The sequence below is a fragment of the Hippoglossus hippoglossus genome, chromosome 9, assembly GCF_009819705.1.
Source record: "Hippoglossus hippoglossus isolate fHipHip1 chromosome 9, fHipHip1.pri, whole genome shotgun sequence".
Classification (NCBI taxonomy): domain Eukaryota; kingdom Metazoa; phylum Chordata; class Actinopteri; order Pleuronectiformes; family Pleuronectidae; genus Hippoglossus; species Hippoglossus hippoglossus.
The window spans coordinates 14,886,472-14,908,276 of NC_047159.1; the positions used below are offsets into that span (position 1 = coordinate 14,886,472).

Sequence of the window (21,805 nt, forward strand, 5' to 3'; positions counted from 1 at the left end):
CGGGGGTAACACATGATGAAGGATCGCAACTGCAGTTTCCTCGACATATATACCGTTCGTTTTAGAGAAGAAAGGTTGACACCAAGTCAATGCTCAGGGATACATTACTCCAGTGATGCAAGGTCAGAAGAAAGAAAAGAAAGAAAGAAGAGTGACTTCAGCTTCCAGTATAAACACTGTGCTTTATGAGTCGAACCCAGAGTCTTTGGGGATCATAGATAATCTATACATTTTGTATTTGTCGTCTTCAGCAATAGTTTATGAATGAATGTCTTCATCCCTAAATGACTCGTTCACCATTAGGAATCTTAACGTCACTATAGTGCGAACAATAAGGGGGGGGTGGATTTCATTTGTAGCTTCTTGGAGGATTGTGTTTTGATAACGAGGGCTTTGGTCACACACAGTCGACCCTCACAAACCAAAATTTGCCAAACCAAATGGAGCTGAGCTGAGTCGTGCTCTGCTGACCTGTCGTCTACTCAGCTGTGGCGAACAGGGTTAACGAAGCAAAGGTCGGACAGCTCAGCTCGGCCTCGCGTGGCCAAGTATGATACAGACGACTGTGTCGGACTGAAGGCTCCCTCCCTCCTATTCGACCCATCGCGATAGGAAATCCAAAATATCCTTTTCTTTATCCTTACAGTAAGGGTCACAAGATACCGTACATGTCCGTGTATACACGATTCTTCAACGGTTCTGTGATATGTTGACATGGCATCCGTGGACGGTGTCGACGAGAGGCGTGTGCATGTGTGCGCTACGTGCGAGTGTGCGTGTACTGTGTGTGAATTCAGAAATGTTTGATGACAATAAAAACAGGGAGGCATGCCAACACAACACAACCCAACAGAATCTCAATGTACAGTATTTTTTAAAACATTCTCCTCTACTGTATCTTACAGTATTGTGGAATGGTGACCATATACGTACGATGATAATCAACAGATCCACTTGCCTCCTGTATGACGACCTCTGACTCATTAGATAAAGAGAGTTTCACGCACACAGTTTCCTGCAATAATTGCCTATGTTGTGCTTCGACAACACAAAAAGGACTTACGCCCCCACTGGTCACACTTTTATGTAACGTCCTTTAAATGCATGCGGTTCTTCCACCCAGAGTGTACACAGACGACCTGTAAAGATGACAATGATGATGAGAGAGAGATTATAACATGAAATCAAAGTAGTGAGTATTTGGATGCAAATACAAATCTGTATTCTTCAATGTGAATAGGATCATGTCTGGCATGCATTGTTAAATAAACGATTAAATACTGTAGATTGGTACCCGCTGTCTCGCCTGTTTTTACTTCACCTGGATCTTTAACCTTTCAGTGACAGAAAGACTTGTGATTAATGTGAGAAATGTGCTGTTAACTATATCATGTTTGTTTCAATAGATTACGACAAGAAGAGCAGCATCAGAGACATAAAGTCTCATCCTGGTGCTTTTACAAATTGTTAGATCCATGAGTTTATAAAACCCTGCAGGGCTAAAAACCTGAGGAACATCTGCGTTTCTCCTGTTCCCTTCATGGTGTTGAGCTACGAACTGGGGCCGGGGGCCGTTAACCTCATTGTCGCAGAGCTCAGAAACAACAAAGCCTCACGGTGTGTAAACCATCAGCTACTGAGCCACATCACACGAGCTGCTCTGCAGTGAGAACAGGACGACAGACTGCCACTGCTCCCCCCCCCCCACTGGTTCCCACTGGCTGCTGGTGAGACGAGTGCTACAGGTGTGGATTGGTGCTTTAAAAAAAAGAAACGCCACCATGAGGCAGAAGCACATTGTTGGATCGATTCCACAGGGGAATGTGATGTGTTTTACAAGTAATGAAGAAGGGGCGAGTTTTCAAGAGAATTGCCACTCATTGGAAATGATTATTTATAGTAATGTGACATTTTGCAACACACACGTTTCTTGCAGTTTACTTTCCTTCATGGTTTTCCTCGGCTCGAGTCTGTAAAACACACAGTCAGCACGTGTGTGTCAGTTTGTTGTAGTAAAATAAAACTGTGCACAAGCTGAAAATCACCACTTCTGAAAATACGTGGGTGCTGCTTTGCAAATACTTTGCTTCATCCTGCTTTGTGTACACGATAACATGAACACCTCCACCTGCACTACCTGTATAACAATACAGTCAGAGCTGTTATGTTATTGTCTCTTTTGTAAAGCAACATTCCTTTTTAGTACACACAGTGCTTTATTAGGAGTTGATTCACATTTGGCACAATCTACCTTCCATATATAAGACTGCAATCTCCAGTATGGCCCAAAACAACACCTCAGGAGTTGCATCTTCATTTATCTGAAGTTATGTTCTGAAGTTAAATAAAAGACTCATTGGTGGGATGTAACATTGTACTGTACATTTATTTAGTTATTGTACTTAAGTACATTTTTCATTACATGTACTTTACTTAAGTAGATTTATTTCCAGGTACTTTTCACTTTTACTCCATTACATGTATCAACAAATATCTACTACATTTTAACAATGGATTGTTTTACATGTTTAAAATGGTTTTTTTTATATTTTATAAAAAATCAATGACTAGAAGTAATTTGGTCCATTGATCCAGTCAGAGCAGGTAGACCATTCTTTTTTAAGATGAAAGTCTGTATTATATAGAATATATGTAGTTGACCATTGCATAAGGGAATATAAGACTACACTTAAGTACTCTACAATTACTTTTACCTTTAATACTTTAAGTATATTTAAAAGGAAGTACTTACTTTTAGTCAAGTAGAACAGTTTTTGTATATTTATTTGTACCTTTACCATAGTAAAATGTTTGAGTACTAGGCCTATACCTCGAGCAGTCAAAATTCTATTTGGGTCAAAGTAAATCAGCAAAATGTGTCTAAGGTAAAAGTACTGCAAATACAGGTGTAATATGAAGAAAGTGTAAGGGTAACATTTTTGATTATTTCTGCCTGAAATGTGGTGATGTAAAAGTATAAAGTACTATTGAATGAAAATACTCAAGTAGCCTATAGTTCCAAGTCCTTTGTATGTATTTTTTCACCACTGCATGGTCGTTTCCTATCATTATGATTCAGCCATTATTCCTTTTCCTGTTTAGTGACTTTGCCTCTGCTTCAGTGTTGTTGTTGTAGACTACAGGCTCCACGCCTCCCTGTTGTGTGTCTGTTGTGTCTCCGCTGTGCAGCCCTGGCTCCTGCTCCTCTGACTGAACCGGGACTTCCGGTGTGTCCCGCGCTCGGTGGGGGCCCGGGTGCATGGGGTTGTTCCTGAAGCGCGCGTGCCAGCGGCGGTACACGCGCACGAGGAAGGGAACGTTCTGTACTCGGATCACGCACGTGCCCTCCTCCAAAAGAAGTTCATAATTTTTTTTCTTACACAACCACCGTGTCGTGTCGGCCGGTGTCAACACAATAACATGACCCAGATGCGCCGCGCACTCGGACTGAACTCTGGCACCTCCGTGAGAAGGAGGGGGAGGAGGGAGCTCCTCTCCTTCCTCAGAAATGTTTACCGCTGTGCTGAACTGAAGGAGGAGCCGAGCGCAGCGCAGCGAGGCCACGGGCGAAAACCTCCAGTTACAACCAGATTGTATTCCTAGAAATCCAGACTTTCTTCCGCCACCACAGCGGGGGCGGGGCTCCAGCACGATCCAGGAAAAGGGGCGAAGAGTCCCTGCAGTGACTCGCTCGGCAGCTGCTGTCCTCAGACAGACACTTTGTGTTCAGTTTCATGAACCTTCAGTCTCGGACATGTTGTTTCTCACACTGTGGGTCAGCACAAATCAGATTTTTTTTTACGCAGTGACATGTCTTCTGCAGTGCCCAGATGATCCCGCCCCTACAGGGAGGAGGGTGTATGTGCAGCTGGTTGTGAGGAGTGGCTCTGTTGTTGTGAAGTGTTGCTACACAGTTTAGTCACATCATCACACACACAGTGGTGTATCACTAACACACAGGGAGGACTTTACCCTACCTGGGTCATGATGTGCCACTAAAATACAGGAAAGCCCCTCAGCGTGTGTGTGGGTGTGTTGTTCTTATATATAAACTGCTTCAGGCAGGGAAATGTGTCCAAACGATGTGTGCAGAGTTCATGTCAAGGAGAAACTATTGCCAGGCAGTGTTGCTCAACCCTCCCCCCACAGCTGAGAGGGGGTTTTCAAGGAACTTCGGTCATGAAAGCACCTCTCTTTTTTTGTAGCTGGGGGTCTTGTTACAGTTTCAGGTGCACTGAGTGCATATATATAGAGACTTTAACCTATATATCTGTCTGTCTTGTAAGATGTTACAATACTGTCTCCAGAATAGGTTTTTATTTGAATATGCATATTCAAAAATGAATGCAAATAAAACACCTCTAAAACTTTAAAGAAATCATACATTATTTATACCTTTGTCCCTATAATCCTTGCACCTAATTAATCCATATGGACCAATTCTTCATACTGGGATGTAAATCAGGCTATAATCCAACCAGGCTGGTCTTGTTAGAGAGAGCACAACAGCCACTGTGAGTGTTGAGGCACTGGGGGAAAAGAAACGTGTGCAGCCTCGTTGAAAGAACATGTATATTTAGTAAATGAGTGGGAACACTGGCTCTGCACATCACACAAGAACGCACATCGTGTTGAGGTGGCTCGTACATCACACAATACAACAAGAACGAGTGACTAAGTAACCACCTGTCAACGCGACTCAAACTGTGCGAAATTAAAAGCTTTTACTCGGGATCATGAATAGACAAAAAAAAATCCAATCTGTTTTATGTTTTAAAGGCGTTAGAGAAGGTCATAACCACACACCGTCCGTTGTAGGGACACGAAGCATAGACATGTGCTTTGGGATGCACGATAGTTATCTAGTCTTTAACTGTTGCTACATTCTTATGACTGTTGCTATTTAGCCTTATCAAGACCTTTCACAACATTCTGCGGAAAGGGGTTGTATAATGTGTTTTTCATTTATTATTATTTTAAACATTAAATCGACAGTGTGATCATTAACCCCGGGAACTTTACACAAAAACCACTGGACGTTAATGAATGAGAGAAATAAAAGAATTCATAACACTTCCCCATGGGGTTCTTTTTCTGAGTGTGCAAGAGGGAAAGATTAAAAACACACCGTTCTATGTGTTGACCGTTTAAAGGGACCGCACGCCCTCTGTGAGTCTGAACTGGTGCTGCAGGGTTCAAGTGTAGCTCCGAGGACAGCTGAGGACAGGGCTAATTTAGAATCAGACCATGGCTGGGAAAGTGGGACGCAAAGTGAGACCAGTATGCAGCTGAGGCATCATGGGAAACAGTGGCTGGGTTGGTTTACAGCTGACAAGACCCAGCACATACATGACACTGATATACATTATGTGTCATCACATAAGCAGTAATGGGCCTGCTCGGGTCGGATGCCACCGGACGTTACACAAGTAATCTGTTTTGTATCATTAGTTACACGTTCTTTATTACAAACCACCGACTTCGACTCATTTAACAGCTCATTATAACGATCTAATTATAATTTAGGATTCCCAAATCCCAGTTATCTCCTCATAAACCTATTCACAGCGGCAAACCCCTCTGCAACATCTGCTTCAGGTAAAGGCAGCATGTGTAGAAAGGCCTTAAACGTGAGCTGCTTTCCTTGACCTTCACTGGAAAGGGCCGAGCAAACAGATAAGCAGCTGCGGGACTCACATTCAGCAACAACAGCAGTGACCACCGGGCACCTTAAGAAAGACATGATCCAAACACCGAGCTGCAGCAACAACTCTCCCGGTCCGTGTGGCCACAACACAATGAATCTTATCTGTCATCATGAAATATGTACACTGTGACAGCAGCACTCACTGGTTACGGACAGTGTGACCTGCAAGCGCAGATGCTCTTAAGCAATCCTAAACTGTATTGTTGTGTGTGTGTGTGTGTGTGTGTGTGTGTGTGTGTGTGTGTGTGTGTGTGTGTGTGTGTGGGGGGGGGGGGGGGGGGGGTCCAAATGTGCAGGATCTTGTTTATGTTGAATCAAACTAAACATGAAAACACGAATTGACCCCCTCTGCAACTTGCTACACAAAGAAGACCCTGAAACCATATGGAGGATGTAAAGTAAATAGGTTTCCACCTCCACAAGTCTGTCCTCTCACGCAGAGCAAAGGACGTTTTAGGTAACAGCAGCGTGGGATCGGGGGCGTGCTCTGATGCGGCCTTGAACCCAACCCCTCTCATGTGATGCGTTCAAGTACCTCCTCAACACCACGTGCAAAAACAGACTTGTCTATAATAGGAAATGGCAAATGAGCCAGTCTTTTATGCATAAAAGAAAGAAAAAATGCATGAAATTGTTTAAGCCCCAATGACCCAAATGTAAATAAAAATATATTGTTCCAAAATACGCATATTAAACAAAGAAGTAAAATGTATGATGATGATGATGATGATGAGTGGGATATTTAGGACACACAATAAATCCAGACAACAGATGGACCTAAAATGAAATTTTATGAAAAAGCATTTGAAATGAATTTGCAAAAAGAGTAGAAAATAGGGTCATAGTTACATTTGTTATCTAATGTTATAATGTAAAGCTTTAATGTTGTATAATGATGTTTGATCCTCAAGTTGCTTTTAAGTGTTTTCGATTGTTTTCCCACAATTCTTTATTTTCTTGTAAAGCACTTTGTAACTGTGTTTTGAAGGTGAAATATAAATAGCAGTAGTAATAATAATAATGATAATAATAATAATAATAGTAACACAGTATTTATTGTATTATTTGATCACTATTATTGTATTATTTTATTTTATATTCAGATGTTATTACTGTAATAATTAAAAGATCATATTATTGTTATTATTATTAATAATACGCACAATGCTGTTTGCTATATTTCTGTCAAAGTCATGGAATATAATTGGGATTTAAATTAATGCAATGAACATTTTTTTTTAGAGTATAATATATTTTGTATTGATATTTTCAGCCTGTATAAAGTTATTCCCATTTCTACAGATGAGCTATGAAATCCAGTTCGAAAGAGTGTCTATATTTCCCAGCCACTGTAAGTACGTGAAGGCAGCATCAGGCTGGTCCAGCCCCTTCTTCGCCAGTGATTGGCCGATCGTCCCGTCACTCACCCGTGTGAACAAGCAATTCCAAAAACTAAGTCATGTGTCCTCTCGACCAATCAGAGCGCCGCTTTATTATGACACCGCGGGATTCCGCGAAATAGTTTCTTGGAGTTTAGAGAAGTGCAGCTCGAGCTGAATCGGGACAAGTTGACGCATGTGGGAGCGAACAGAGACAGAATCACAGCGGACACGATAGCTGCGTCTGGGAAAGCTCCCGTTTATCGACCCGTGTCTTTGGGGAAAAGAAAGGATCAAGAGGAAGAAGGGGAAGCAGAGGGAGGAAGATTGACACGTCTGTTTCCTGGAGAGCTGTTTATTTGTCCGCCTGCAGCAGAAGACGCAGCCTGAGCACAGTCACATTGAAGCGGACACGTGTGGATGGTTGACCACATGTCTCCTGGGAGGACCGATCGCATCCGTGTTGTCCCGCTGTTGTTTTAAAACGGGATCTACTTTCTGCAGTTTAACACCCAGGCTTCTCTCTCTCCGGCCGGTTCTGCCTCAGTGATGTCGGAGGTCGACATGTCCGCAGAGTGTGTCCCCACCGGCCGAGCCCTGGGCCGGACAGAGGACATGTTGAAAGAGAACCAGGAGAACAGGACGTTGCTGATGGTGGCGATGATTTTATTGGACTTGAACAAATGTAGCCCCGCTGCTGCCGGCAGGTGTCTCGGGGGCACAGACGCCGGCCCGCTGGAGAAGGTGGAGCGGGCCGGCTGCCGGCTGGGGGCCGGGGACGGCCGGAGCTCGGTGGCCCCCAAACAGTCCCGGGACAAAGCGGCGAGGAGGCAGGAGTCCCCCGAGAAGAGACACTGCTGCCCCTTCCCCGGCTGCGGGAAGGTGTACGGGAAGTCGTCCCACCTCAAAGCCCACCTCAGGGTCCACACCGGTAAGTGAGGGGCCAGGGGACACGCCTACGACAGCACCGGGCCCACAGAGAGCCGCTCTGCGTCACTTTCCCCAGTGGGGCTCATCTCATGCTGACGTCACAGTCAGACCGTAAAATAGCATGGGGAATAGGAGTGACATCACAGTGTGCTGAACTACGTCACTGCGAGAGATCGAAATAACACAGTTATTATAACGTCATGAAAAGCCCTACATTTAATGTCAGACCAGGACTGCAGCCTGTGTGTGTGTGTTGTTGTAACTGTGTGTGTGTGTGTGGTGTGTGTGGTGTGACATTACATAAGCAGTAAGTGAGAAACCACATGTTCATATAAATGAATAACAGATTATAGGAAAGGTGGTCCCATGAAGTCGCCCCCTGGCTGTGGTGGGTGTGACGGGCTGTATCAGGGGCGAGAGGCTTTACTGAGGATGGGGGCGGTAAGAGGGAGAGGGGGGAGGGGGGGGCGTGATATAAACGTGGTGCTGACACGAACCCGCACTGACCTTACACGAGCCGGGAACACCGCGTGCCCGCCGCCCATGATTGCGATCGGGTTAACTTCAGGTGAACCTCAGCGACCAAGTTGATGTGATCCCTGATCCGCGTCACACACGAGACACACGCTTCTTTTATTAATGTCATACGTAGATCACACGTGTGCTAACAAGGACACGCGACACGTTCGGCCTGGTGCTTCACATGTAGGTCACTGCGACACCATGTCCTCGCACATCCCGTGTCCCGAGATGTCTCCCTCCCTGCACCACCACCGCTTCCTCGCGCGTCATCAGTCTCCTCCGCCCCGCCCCTCCCCGCACGGAGGGTTGTAAACAAGAGGAAACACGAGGTGCAGTGAAGCACGTGCAGGGGGGGGGGAGGAGGGGCGGTGTGGATGGAGGCAGCCATTTCTCCCCCGGTTTTTTTTTATTCACGAGGCTCTTATCATGACTCAATGTTTCTAAATCACTGTGTTCTGGGAAAACGATGTTTATTGCTGCGATGTCCCAAAGTTTTATTTTATTTATCACACGAGGAAACAACTCGCACACACAAACACACACGCACACACAGGCACACACAGTCTTATTGTGGTGAAGTTTGTACTCTGCACTTCCTGCTTTCACACGCTTCATTCTGTGTGTTGTGTGTATTTATTGTCAGTATTTCAAGTGTTAAAGGTCCATTGTGTAAGATTTAGGTGAAAAGAATCTAATGGCAGAAATTAAATATATAGTTATCCTAATAATGTTTTCACGAGTGTGTTTCATCTAAATTATACGGATTGTTGTTTTCTTTAGCCTAGAATGGGCCCTTTAGATTTAAATACTTTATATTTACATCAGGAGCAAGTCCTCTCTACGGAGGCCGCCATGTTTTTTACAGTAGCCCAGACTGGACAAACTAAACACCTTTTGAGTTTTTATGACAACTGAAGACTACCACAGGTTCTCCTTCATGTTTGGAAGGGAAGGGAGAGGTATTCAGCTACAACATGCAACTTCACCACTAGATGTCACTAAATTCTACACACTGTACCATTAAGGGGAGGTAATATCACAGTTTTGAGTGTAGAAGTTAATATTATAAAGATTAGAGTGAAGGGATCCTCTGATGGTTCATGCAAATATTCTGTGTGGAGCCCTGTCAACTTTAAACAATATTACAGAACAATCTTTAATGCAATAATGGTGCCATGGGATAAATAACAATGGTTTAGAGTTGTTTATTTATTTTGTCACCTTAGCAAACTGCTATAAAGGTAAAAGTCACAATTTGAATAAAATCATTTGTATATTATATATAATTTATATATAATTTTTTTCTGTATACTTTATAGCAGTGAGCAAGAAAAGCTATTAACAAAACACAGGGTGTTTGGTTGAGCTTATTATGTAAATGCAGTCAAAGTGTAGTAACACAGAATATGTGTGTGTGTTTCCTCAGGTGAGCGTCCCTTTGAATGTACCTGGCCAGACTGTGGCAAGAAGTTCTCCCGATCAGATGAGCTGACGCGGCACTATCGCACGCACACGGGCGAGAAGCGCTTCAACTGTCCAATGTGTGACAAGTGCTTCATGAGGAGCGACCACCTGACTAAACACGCCCGGCGACACGCAGGCTTCCAGCCCAGCATGCTCCAGGGCTCCAGCGCCGCCAAGAGACGGCGCTGCTCCACGTCTGTGTCGTCTGATTCTGGGGACCAAAGCCCTGCAGGGGTGTGAGACACACCCACATACTGTACATACATACATACAGGTACACGTAGTAGAAACCGAGGCATACACAAACATGCACACACCCACACGTGTGGCGTGTGCACCTACACACAAATCCTTTCCAGACAGCCAACCCAACCAGCCAGACCACTATCCAGAGAGTTCCTGTGCAGGAACCAGTGTGCAAAACACTTTCAGCCTGACTGTTATCAAAGTCCAGTTTCCCCCTCTTATTCCCTGAGATGACAGCTATTTATTCAAGGTTATTCAGGGTCAGTTAGACAGGTCGACTTGTTTCACCGTTTGTAATAATTTAACTGGTTTTCTGTGTTTATTTTTTTCTCTCTGGAAGAACCCACTGTCGGGGTGGAGTCCATGTACATATACACACACAGTCGTTTTCATAAACACTACATGTTTTCACTTTGCATCACTTCCTTTGTAGTTGAAAACAACAGGAAAACAAGTCGACTTAAACTTCCGACTGAGATATTCCCACAGTGATTTGGGAATAGTCTTAAAGTGAACGCTATTGTTGCACACGCAAACACACACTTACACTTGTACAGTTATTCTTCAGACCAGAACAATTGTACAGTATAGCAGCGTTATCCTGTAAATAGATGAAACTACCTTCCAGACGGATGATAAACTCAGTATCCTGTAGTTAGGTGGCATTAGAGAGTAATAGGACAAAGCTATAATATAGAGACTTGCAGAGCTTCTGTGTTTCATATACATTTGGCTGTGGACTTAGTAAGTCAGGTGAACTGTGAGCCTGTAGGTGTAGACAGAGTGGTTCCCGCGTTGAAACGTTAATGTTGTCGCAGCACGATTAATTAACACTGCTCATAACACACAGGCAAATAAAAGTCATCTTTTGTGTTGCTTTATCAGACTTGAGTTGTGTCGGTGGTGCAGCAAAGCATTACAGGGTAAAAGTGAAGCGGTTACTTTCTCTCGCCTCTGGGTTCAGACCACAGTGATCAGTGTGTGTTCAGAGTGTGAAACAAGAGCGCCTGTGCCTTTTTTAAGGGTTTTTGTAGCAGAGAGGAATTTCTACATTTTCAACTTTTGGGGAAAAACTACATGAACGAACATTGTCCGATTCTTTATGTTGATATTCATCACCCTGAATATCAGCGGCTGTCTTTTATACACACCAACAGTGCCAGTTGCTGTACATTGAAACTACGTTTTGTTTACTCTGTATCCGAACTGCATATTATCAGGGATTAATAATGTGACGCACTGTCATTTCAGTTTAAACTACACCCCCTGGTGGTGATGTGGAAGCACAACATTTCTCATGACAGAAAATCAAAAAAAACATTTTTTTGAATTCTCTGTCAAAGCATTTTAAGACAGGCTCTCATGATTATTTAGTCTGTGAATCAATGAATTCCATCATGTAGCATGTTTGTATGTATTTGTTTGGTACAATGTTTTTTTTTTTTTTATTTGTCTGGTAATCTTTTATATTGTTACTAATGGGATGAGAGGTCTTATTCGTCCACTACATTGTCGATGTCATTCGTTTTATTTTTATACATAATGCATTCAACATCCAAATAGAGTGTGGAGTTAGGTGTATGCTCACAGAACCCAAACTACTTACATTTGTTAAGTGAAATGCTGTTTGTTTGTTTTCTCTCTCTGGCATTAAGACAACCTTGATAAGATGTTGGTGCCTTTCAGGTCAGAGCCTTTTCTTCTGATGCTACTGTGCTGTAATCAGGGACTGTCAATCCAGGTCCCATGTTATTGCAATATACAGACTGTAGCTGTGTAATAATTACTGCTCAAAAGGTTTTAACATTAAAATTATTTTTTCTTTTCAAATATGTGCTCCGTACTTCTTTCCCACATCAAACCCATTTAACATTGGACTTACTGAATTTCATTAATATTATATCTGATGGTATAGTGCCAGTGGTGGAGGAAGTAAATGGACCACAACAACTTTTCCTCTTGAGTAAAAATAACTAAGTACTAACTTTTAAATATATTCAAAGTATTAAAAGTAAAAGTACTTGCAGAGTCTAGTCTATTCCCCAATGCAACGCTCTACTACAGTATTATGGCTGAGTCTTGGTGGTGGCTTCTTCTGAATCCATTTCAGGAGTTTCCTCTTCACCAGTGATGCAGCTGCTGCAGGAGGCGGAGTCTAATGTTACCTGCTCACAGTGGACACATTCCCCTCTTTAAAAACATTTTGAACATGTAACTCTGCATTGTAAAAATGTCACAGAGAAGGGAGTACAGATATTTGCTGATATATGCGGTGGAGTAAAATTATAAATAAATCTACTCAAGTAAAGTACAGATGTCTTTTGTGCTATTGATTAAATTATATAACTGTTAATGCTAAATCTATATTGAAACTAAAACCCCTCAACACCACATCTTCTACCCGTCCTCTCCTGCTACACTTTAAGTACAGTAGCAGAGTAAATGTAATTCACTACATCCCACCACTGTATAGTGCAAAGAAGGTGTTACAGAAACGGTGAGGACGAAAGCGAGTGCTCTATCAGCTCTGTGTTTATTTGTTTTCATACACTGCACATAACAATAACATTGTTAAATACTGTAATGGAAGTGTCAGAGTACAAGAAAATCATTAAAAAAAAGGAAAAGAAAAACAATTATCACTCATGTCAAAATGTAAAAAAGCACAACTTCATAGACTGCAAATGTTCTTCAAATAATTGAAATGATAAAGATGGGAATAAATGCGCGTCGTTTGAACTTCTCTGTACTTAAGGCATACTCTAATTGCAAATAATCAACTGATTTAAGGGACAGAGAGGGTCATATGAAGGATATTAGTGCTCAAAATCAAGTCCAAAGAGGCAAATAGATGCCATCTCCCTCTTTATTTTGGTACTTTATGTCTGTATGCATGCACATGTGTCAGTGCATGTGCATGTGTGTGTGTGTGTGTGTGTGTGGAGAGAATAAATCTCTGCATCTGAACCTGTGTGCTCCCTTCATGACCTGTAGATAGATAGAAATATGGGGAGGAGTCCCTTTGGCCTTGATAACATGGGAAGCATCATGTGAACGTCATGTGCTAGAGGGTCGGTGCGACGATAAGTAATCTTCCCTTTTGACACAGTTCATTTCAGATAAGACACTGTCACCGCTCTGCAGGAAAGACCACAGATATGGGCCCAAAAATAAAAATCAAAACTGTGCAAATTCAAACCAATGCAAACCGAGCCTGTGCCTCAACAGTAGCACGTGAGAAATGGTTCAAAAATCATGTGCAACGAGGTACTTGCTTATTATTTTCAATTACTTCCGTGAGGTTTTCTTCATGCAATTTGTTCCTCAGCCATTTACTGTACGTTTACATGTTCATCCCTCAACTCTGGAACGCAACATCTCAAGTCAGTCGGGCAAAGAAAGCAAAACATTGTGAAGAAACAAGTGTTACAGTGCAATGACCTGGCCTGTGCTACATTACAACCCTGTACAGTACAATGAATACAGTTTCCTCTATCGGGGGACCAAGACCGCAGTCCACCCTTCTCAAATACCTCCACAGCAACATGTACAATCATACTGAACCTGCAGGTTTAAAAAAGTAAGCATTTAAATAAAAAAATTAAAAAAAATAAACTAGAAAAATGCAACCAAGAAGTCAGGCAAGCAGAACTGTTGAGTTAGGAGTCATGATAATGTCTCATATTCTTCAAGGAAATTGAAATCACTTTTACAGCATCAATTAACCCTTTGTTTTCTGTCAGTGTGTTAAGTTACGTCAGGTTCTTCCAAACAGAAGTGCACGTCCTACCATAGGAGGAAACCACCGCTTTTAAATACATAGTCAAAATGTTAACATATGTTCCTTCTCCTAAAATGTAAACCAATGTTTCTATATATTAACTGTATTATTTGTCATTGTCATTATCATCATAGCACTTTACTCTCGTTACAATATTCTACCAATGCTTCACTGTCGCTGCTGTGGTGGCAAAGTAAACTCACAGCAGATGAAGATCCGGGGGTTATGTTTTGTGGAACGGGGTCGGGAGGGTGGGGGCAGAAGGTCAGAGGGGGCGGGGTTACTGTATTTGACAGGTGGTGGAGGAGGTTGCCTGGCAACACATGCAGGTGGGGTTGACTGATTTGGGCGGAATCAGATCCAGGTCCTCGTCGTCTGGGATCTCGTCGAGGCGGTAACCGTCTTTCAGCAGCTGGATGTTCAGATCCTGGTTGATTTGCTGGAGGAGGGAGGAGGGAGGGGGGAGAGAAGAGGTTATAGCAATGTCTGCCGACCCCTGGGCCGGGCTAGAGAGCATTTGTACCTGGATCCTTGGCTTTGTACAGTAAAGTTTGGGAGGTAGTCATGTTAGCACATATTGCCCAATGTAAAGAGCCAAAGAGACGGTGCATACTATTTCTAATGTGGTGCATTAGTCGTGGGAGACGAGAGGATCCATACAACTCTTATGTCTGTATGGCAAACAGTTTCAAAAGGCAGAGGGGGAGAAAATGAGCCGGCTGATTGTAATGAGATGCATCATATGTGAGTAAAAAGGCCTCATTTACCAAGTGAAAAAAGAACCAACCTGGTGATGACAACATAAATGTAACTGTTGTCAGATTAAGACAAAGTACTGTGTAAAAATATTAAAACTCTCAGGAACTTTCCCAGATGGCTGTGAGGAGGATCACTTGGATCTTTGTCCTGAACATGATGACAACTACTCGGTCCGAGTGTGATTTTTTTTTCACACAAAGGTTTTGCATGCAAAACTGAAGCAATGTCTTCATTTAAAATTCTAGCATCACTCCTTATGTACTAACTGAAATATCTGCAATATCAACTTCATAATCACCCCAGTATCTCTCACCCCAACCGAGGTCACATGAAACCTGGTGTAATGTGTGAAGACCAGTTATCCTTCTCAGACCCTGTTGCATCTGTCTGTGGCTCTGAATCAGACCTTACCTGACTCAGAGTCCCACTCGACTCTTGGTACAGCCCCTGGTTATCGCTCGCCCCTCTAGCAGGCCTCCCATCATGCACAGTCAAACCCGTATACATATGGTCCAGAATGCAGCAGCATGTCTCGTCCATCATCCTCAAAGGGCACGTGTCATTCCGCTGCTCATCGACCTCCACTGGCTACACATCGCCGCCCAAATCTAATTCAAGTCATTACAGTTTCCCTAGTACACAGCGTCTTCTGTGTCTGCACCCGTCTACAGGGACTCAATCATACGGGCTTATGCGTCTTCTCGGCCACTGCGGTCCTCCAGGGAATGTCGTCTGACACTGCCATCCCCACACACAAGGCAATCTCAGCTCAGCTGTTCCCGTTTGTGGTTCCCTGATGGTGGAACGAACTTACACAAGCTACCAGGGCAGAGCCGTCCCTCTCTATCTTCACAAGCCTGCAGGAGACTCATCTCTTCTGAGAGCAGCTCCTCTCCTGACACCTCTAACACGCCTGACTCGCACTTACTGTGCACATTCGCTGATCCTCTTTACCTGATCTCCTACACTTTGTCCTATTGAACAGATTTAGAACTCAGGGTTTACCCCCAGGTCTCCTGCTGTACTGAAGCGTGAGTCTAGTTCCTCAGTTAGAAGTCACTTTGGATTAAAGCGTCTGCTAAATGTAGATAAACTGTGTCAACAACAACCAGAATTCCCTGCAGGACAAAAACTCAAAACTTGCTGTAGTTAGCTTCTACTAAAAAGAGGAGAGAACGGATAAAGTGGCTTACATTTACTGCATATTAGATCATTAAAATGAGATAATGGGCAGCTGTGGCTCAGAAGGTAGAGCGGGTCGTCCATTAATCAGAAGGTAAGTGGTTTGATCCCAGTCTCCACCATTCTGCGTGCCAAAGTGCCCTTGGGCAGGATACTGAACCCCAAATTCCCAATGACGGCTGTGCCAGCAGTGTGTGAGTGATGTGTGCTGCATATAGATGCACTTTATGAATGTGTGTGAGAATGTGTCAATGGCAAAACTGTTAAGAGCTTTGAGTGGTCATCAAGACTAGAAGAGCGCTTTATAAATACAGACCATTTACAAAATGGTGGCATTAAGATATGAACACTTGTCGGTTTGTAAACATGACTTTCAACACATCCTCAAGCCTGGACATGTAATTGACAGGAAACTGATGCAGAGGCTGAGAATGAGAATTCCTCCCGAGAGTAAAATATGACGGCCTGTCTGTTATTTGCACTTATATTTGCAGACGTTTTGAAAACAGGATTTGCAGGAGCAGTCAGCCAAAGATGACATTTCAGTTGTTTCCTGCGTTGTGTCTCATACATATATTTCTGTGCATGTGCATCTTCAGCATAACTGTGCACTTGCACAAGCCCAAAGAATTAACATGGATGAGCAGGATGGATGAAAATGGGCTCGCTCCAAGACTGGATTATAAAATCCTGACTCTTGGCTACTCGGCAGTCGTAGAGAATGGAGGGAGGGAGTAGAAGGAGGGAGTGATGGAGAGAGTTAATGTGAGCACTCACCTCAGCAGAGGAGTATCCTGACGATGAGTATCTAGACATGTCAAAATCATCATCGCTGCAAAGGAAAAACACAAACAAGTTGGTTGATTGTGTTTGTGTTTATGTGGCTCCTTAACAAAACACATGGAGACCAGGAGCAGTGTGTTTGTGTGGGGGTTCACCTGTCTGTGTCTAGGGCCACCAGGGGCTTCTCGTCTGGGCTCTGGTCTAAAGAGGAATAGCCTTTATTTGGCACTACCAACCTGTGGGGGGGACGAGAGAGAAAAAGAGGGAGGGAAGGATAGAGGAGAATCAGAGTGAGGGAGGATCCGAGGAGCAGAGATAGGGTGTGAGAGAGGAAGAGGCGAATGAGGGAACATCACAACGAGGTGAGTAAAAATCGACAGAGATGTTGAGAGAAAAGCGAGACGAGCCCGAGACAACATCAAACCTGAAGTGAAGCGTGAAAGAGTCTAATTCTTTGGACAAATCCCTGAATCAATAAAAGAGTTATTTCTTTGGAGGCCTAGTGACAAAGACAAGTAATGGACTGGAGAACAAAATCCATTTATTCAAGCCCGTTAAAAATGTATATACCCAGAAGGGTCATTCTGAATGACCATCACGGTGCTGATGTGGTGAGCAGTGTCGCTGCTCAGCCAGAGGGTCTTTCTGTGTGGTGTTTGCATGTTTCCCTGTGTCTGGTGGGTTTTCTCCAGATACTCCGACTTCCTCCCACAGTCCAAAGACATGCAGATGGGCTCAGGTTAATTGAAGACACTAGTGTCCTTCATATGTGGCCAACGACAGGGAAAAGTCTGTTGCCCTATGTGTCCCAGACCACCTCTGAATGTAGTTTGAGTGATCGGGACGCATTGGGTGTGTTTAGACCTTTATTTAGCTTTGACCACTTGTGACCAGATGACTCAGGATGGATGTTAATCTCAGGTCTCAACAAGGTCTAAATTGGCTGAAGGTTAATGTCAGAGTGAATGGTTGTTTGTCTGTGTATGCTGGCCCTGCGATATGCTGGCAACTTGTCCAGGGTTTACGCCGCCTCTCGCCCAATTTCAGACCGTCACAAAGCTGAAATCCATTTTGATTACTGATCTCTATCTCTCAGACAGACGCCGTCTTTCGACTCGTCTCATTTTCACCATTAACCGAGGACCGGAGCGATCGCTTCTTACCGTGTTCTGGCCATGACGTTGTTCTTCTTGGGCTGCTGGTTCACTGGACTTCCTACAGTGTTGGCGTTCTTCAACGAACCCTTCCTGGCCAGCTCTCTCTGTTTCTCTGCACAAAACAGACACACACACACAAAGGAACACACACATCAGAGCCACTTCACATGACACATGAATAAGGTTGAAATATTGTTCTGGCTTCTGACAATTTTACTCATAAAAAAATTCCTAAAAAACTTAAGAATCTGAATTATGGCTTTGCAGAGGGACATATAATGCAAGACATATTTTCTCAACTTACTGCAGCATGTAATTCTGTCACGCTGTAAAACGCCGTGGAAGTCTTCTTAGGTCATAACATTTACGAGAGGAGACGTCAGTGTAATTTAAGGAGACACTAATCAGGAGGTGTGAGGATCAGAGAACAGAACTGGGTTTGTTTCTACTTCAAATCAATTTTTACTTTGAGGACATGACATCAGGGCCGATCCGTTTCTGTTTGTTCTAAACAGCGGGCTGCGTCTGAGGTGATTCAAACCCTGAGAACGACAGAATCCTATTGTGACATCAAACGCTCTCACCTCCCCTCTCTCATTTGTTTGATTCTCATCAGTGATCAGATCACAAGTGCCTACATTAATGCTATTAGTGGAGTCTGAGCCAGTGATGAAATATATGAAGTATCTTTTTTATCTCGATAAAATATAATGCTTTAGAAAAAGGAATTTGATTTACATTTGCCACCAGTAAATTGCTTTAAACTTTTAACCCATGAAGCTTGTTAAAAGGCCATCAAATGCAAATTCACATCTCAAGGTCACAAAGGCAAAGTGGCTCATGTCATAATAACGCAATTAAAGCAATATGCTCAGAGTCTGTTTTAAAGATAATACATTTTATCACAGTGTTTACATGTCATAAAAACACAATGAACAACCAGTAAGATAAAACAACAAAACAATATGAATTACCACTGTAGTCATCATTATGGTTTCACTTTCTATATGAAATATGAATGAGTCATAATTCCACAGTGACTGACGTAATGCACATGACAGACATTTCTGTCACTGAACACTTTACTCAGTTTTAATATTGTTGCTTCTTAAAGGCTTTGTCGAAGAAAGTTTGACATCAGGAGTAAAAGAAAACCAAAGAAGCGCTGCTGAGAGACTCTGGACTCTGTCCAAGGTGCTGAAATGAAGCTTGAAGGACTAAAGCTTTTCAAAAACCAGACAGACAGGTTTCCAAATATAAAACAGGCCTGAGTGACTCATACTTTTCCTATAAGACAAACACTAACAAGGATGAGAGTGGAAAGCATTAGTCTATGAGTCGGTTGGTTGTTAACAAACAGTAATTAATGTTAACTTTGATAATTGGGTCGTTGTTTCAGCCAAACATTTGCTTGTTCCCGCTGAAATGGGAGGATTAATTACATTTTCTGTTTATTATCAGTATTTGGTTGTATGGGACTGAGCATTTGAAGGCAAAATAAATTGATGATGAAATAATATAATAAATTATGTAATTTACAATTATTAAGCCTCAACACACTTTCTCAATTAGCAGTGTGATAGACAGGTTTTAGAAAAGTTGCTCCCCTTAAGTATCACGTCTGCACATATTATAATACATGGATTTTAAATTGAAACGCTTCCTGCCTCCCACGTGCAGACCCCTGGCCAACAAATACTGCAGCATCTCACCTATTTTCATCTGCAGGGGTGAGGGCTTGTAGTTTATGGTGACGGGCTCCCCCTCTCTGGTGTCCGAGTCCGCCTCTGACGCCGTGGACGAGGCTGGGTCCTAGAGAGAGGAACGGGAAGACGGCACGGAGAGAGAGATGAGCACAAAATGTGCATCACTGAATTGAATGAATAATTAATGTATATTTTGTAATGCACAATAGACCCTCCCTCTACTCCCAGACAATGTGAATAAACAGTTCATAAATACGTAAGACATGTGGGGGAGAGTCGCTCTCTGTCGACGGTAGAAAACATTTTGTGGGGGGAAAAAATGATACACCTCTGTCAGACATTTTCTTTGGTTTTAAAACTATAAACATTGATCCTCCTCTCTGTTTATGTTAGACACTGTTTGTGAATGTTGTAAATATTGTTGTTGTGTTGATGTGCTGTGTGACACGTGGCACTGTGCATTCTGGGAGAGGATTCCCTCTCTTATGACTCTATCTCAGGTTTCCACATTTGTACATTCGATTTTTCCCCCTAGTTATGTACGTTTTTTGGTAGTTCTTCCGTACTCTAGTCCAGGGTTAAGGTCAGAGGATGTTGCACCTCATTCAGCCTGATAAGGCAAATTGTGATTAGTGAATATGGGCTATAAAAATATTTATTTGATTGATTGATTGGTTGACTTTTGCGGAGTTAATAACCCAAATATTTTTCAGAAAGCAAGGTTTGGCGGTTTTGTGTTCCCTTCCACTGTTGAGGTAAAAAACTGAGATGGTGAAATGATTTGAACAAATTTTAAGTGGATGCTAAACTTGATTTGTTATCCTTGTATCCCAATTCAAAAGTCACTGTTATAAAATATATGTCCACTGGGCAAAGTTGAGGAGACCAGTGGTCACACAAGGCGCAGGGGGTGATGGGAGGTATGAGGAGACAGCAGGTCAGACTGTTGTGGGTTCAGTCTGGTTACAGCTGCGGGCAGCAGAGGCCGCCCTGCAGGCTGCCGTCACCAGGGCCCCGCCACAGGCCAACTCATTCACACTGATTCGTTTTATACACAACACAACACGGTGGTTCGGTGTTAAATACGAGCACGTCACAGTTCGGGAGCCGCTCAGTGATCGTGATAAGGCCGCGGAAGTTGCTGCATGGATGCTGAGGATGTGGATGTTTTCAGACATGACGGATGCTGCTCACTACGCAGCTCACCGGATGCTGCTGACACACAGCAACAGAACCCTGGTGCACGAGCAGATGAACCACCTCACGCACTGTCATCTTTAACACTTTATGTCTGTTAGAGGAACGACTTGATGTTCCGTCAGACAATATAACGCGTGGCAGGTAATTTGTTGGCATCCCGGAGCACATCGTATACGCACGACTGGTCCTTATATACACAAAGCATCCAGGAGTAAATCACGTCATTTTAAATAATTCCTGATCACCGATCGACCCTCTCCATCACATCACAGCCGACAAATGGGACTTACCAGCGGCTGCATCTCCGCCTGCATCTCCGCCTCCTGCACGGCGCTCGGCACTTGGAATCTGTCTATTTCTTCCATCATGTTGGAAACACTCCTCTTTTCCTTCCTCCCTCTCTTCTTCCTCTTCTTCCTCTTCTTCCTCTTCTTCTTCTTCTTCTTCTTCTTCTGGAGTGTAAATCTCAGTAAGTATCGTTTCGCCGGGATCGTGATGTGATCTCAGATTTGTTCCAGTTCCTGTGGTTCTCCGGCGGCGAGCTTCATCCCAGCAGCAGCAGTATGTCAGCGGTGGTGTGACCAGCTGGGTGACGGTGGCTCCACCACCCACTTCCGGGTGGGGTATCCCAAGCTGAGGGCCGAGGACCCGGAAGGGGCCTTCTGAAGAGGAGCCAGGTCCCAGCAGAGTAAACACTTGATGTTAGAATCACTACATGATGCACTTTGTTCTGATGTTTACATCTGCTGTAGAATATAACTCTAGTATCAGGGAAGTGAATGAATAAAGTCAGTGGGTGTTTCACCTTGTTCATTATTTAAGAGAACTAGTAATAATAATAATGAATCTTCTTAGGTTAGCTTATTATTATTTTATTAAACATTTCTGTAAATAAGGTGAGGTGTCCTTAGACTGGATTAAAAGCAGATAAAGCCAGCTCAGTTAACGTTATTAGGAAGGATTATTAGGTTAAGGTAAGTGAAGTTAAG

The 21,805-nt window shown here is 43.2% G+C and overlaps 2 protein-coding genes across 2 annotated transcripts; one reads left to right on the top strand and one right to left on the bottom strand.

The window, feature by feature from the left end:
- The first annotated feature begins 7,209 nt into the window (after positions 1–7,209).
- klf9 (Kruppel-like factor 9) lies at positions 7,210–10,953 on the top strand. Its single transcript, XM_034595659.1, has 2 exons — positions 7,210–8,017; positions 9,965–10,953. The coding sequence occupies exons 1-2, from the start codon at positions 7,636–7,638 to the stop codon at positions 10,240–10,242; spliced, it is 660 nt and encodes a 219-aa protein (XP_034451550.1). The 5' UTR covers positions 7,210–7,635; the 3' UTR covers positions 10,243–10,953.
- Positions 10,954–12,760: 1,807 nt separating this feature from the next.
- Positions 12,761–21,418, bottom strand: fam219ab (family with sequence similarity 219 member Ab). The gene is made up of 6 exons (XM_034595660.1): positions 21,107–21,418; positions 19,623–19,722; positions 17,917–18,022; positions 16,909–16,989; positions 16,748–16,802; positions 12,761–14,468 (listed from the first exon to the last, which is right to left on the bottom strand). Exons 1-6 carry the CDS (start codon positions 21,182–21,184, stop codon positions 14,310–14,312), a joined length of 579 nt encoding a protein of 192 aa, XP_034451551.1. The 5' UTR covers positions 21,185–21,418; the 3' UTR covers positions 12,761–14,309.
- Positions 21,419–21,805: the final 387 nt, after the last annotated feature.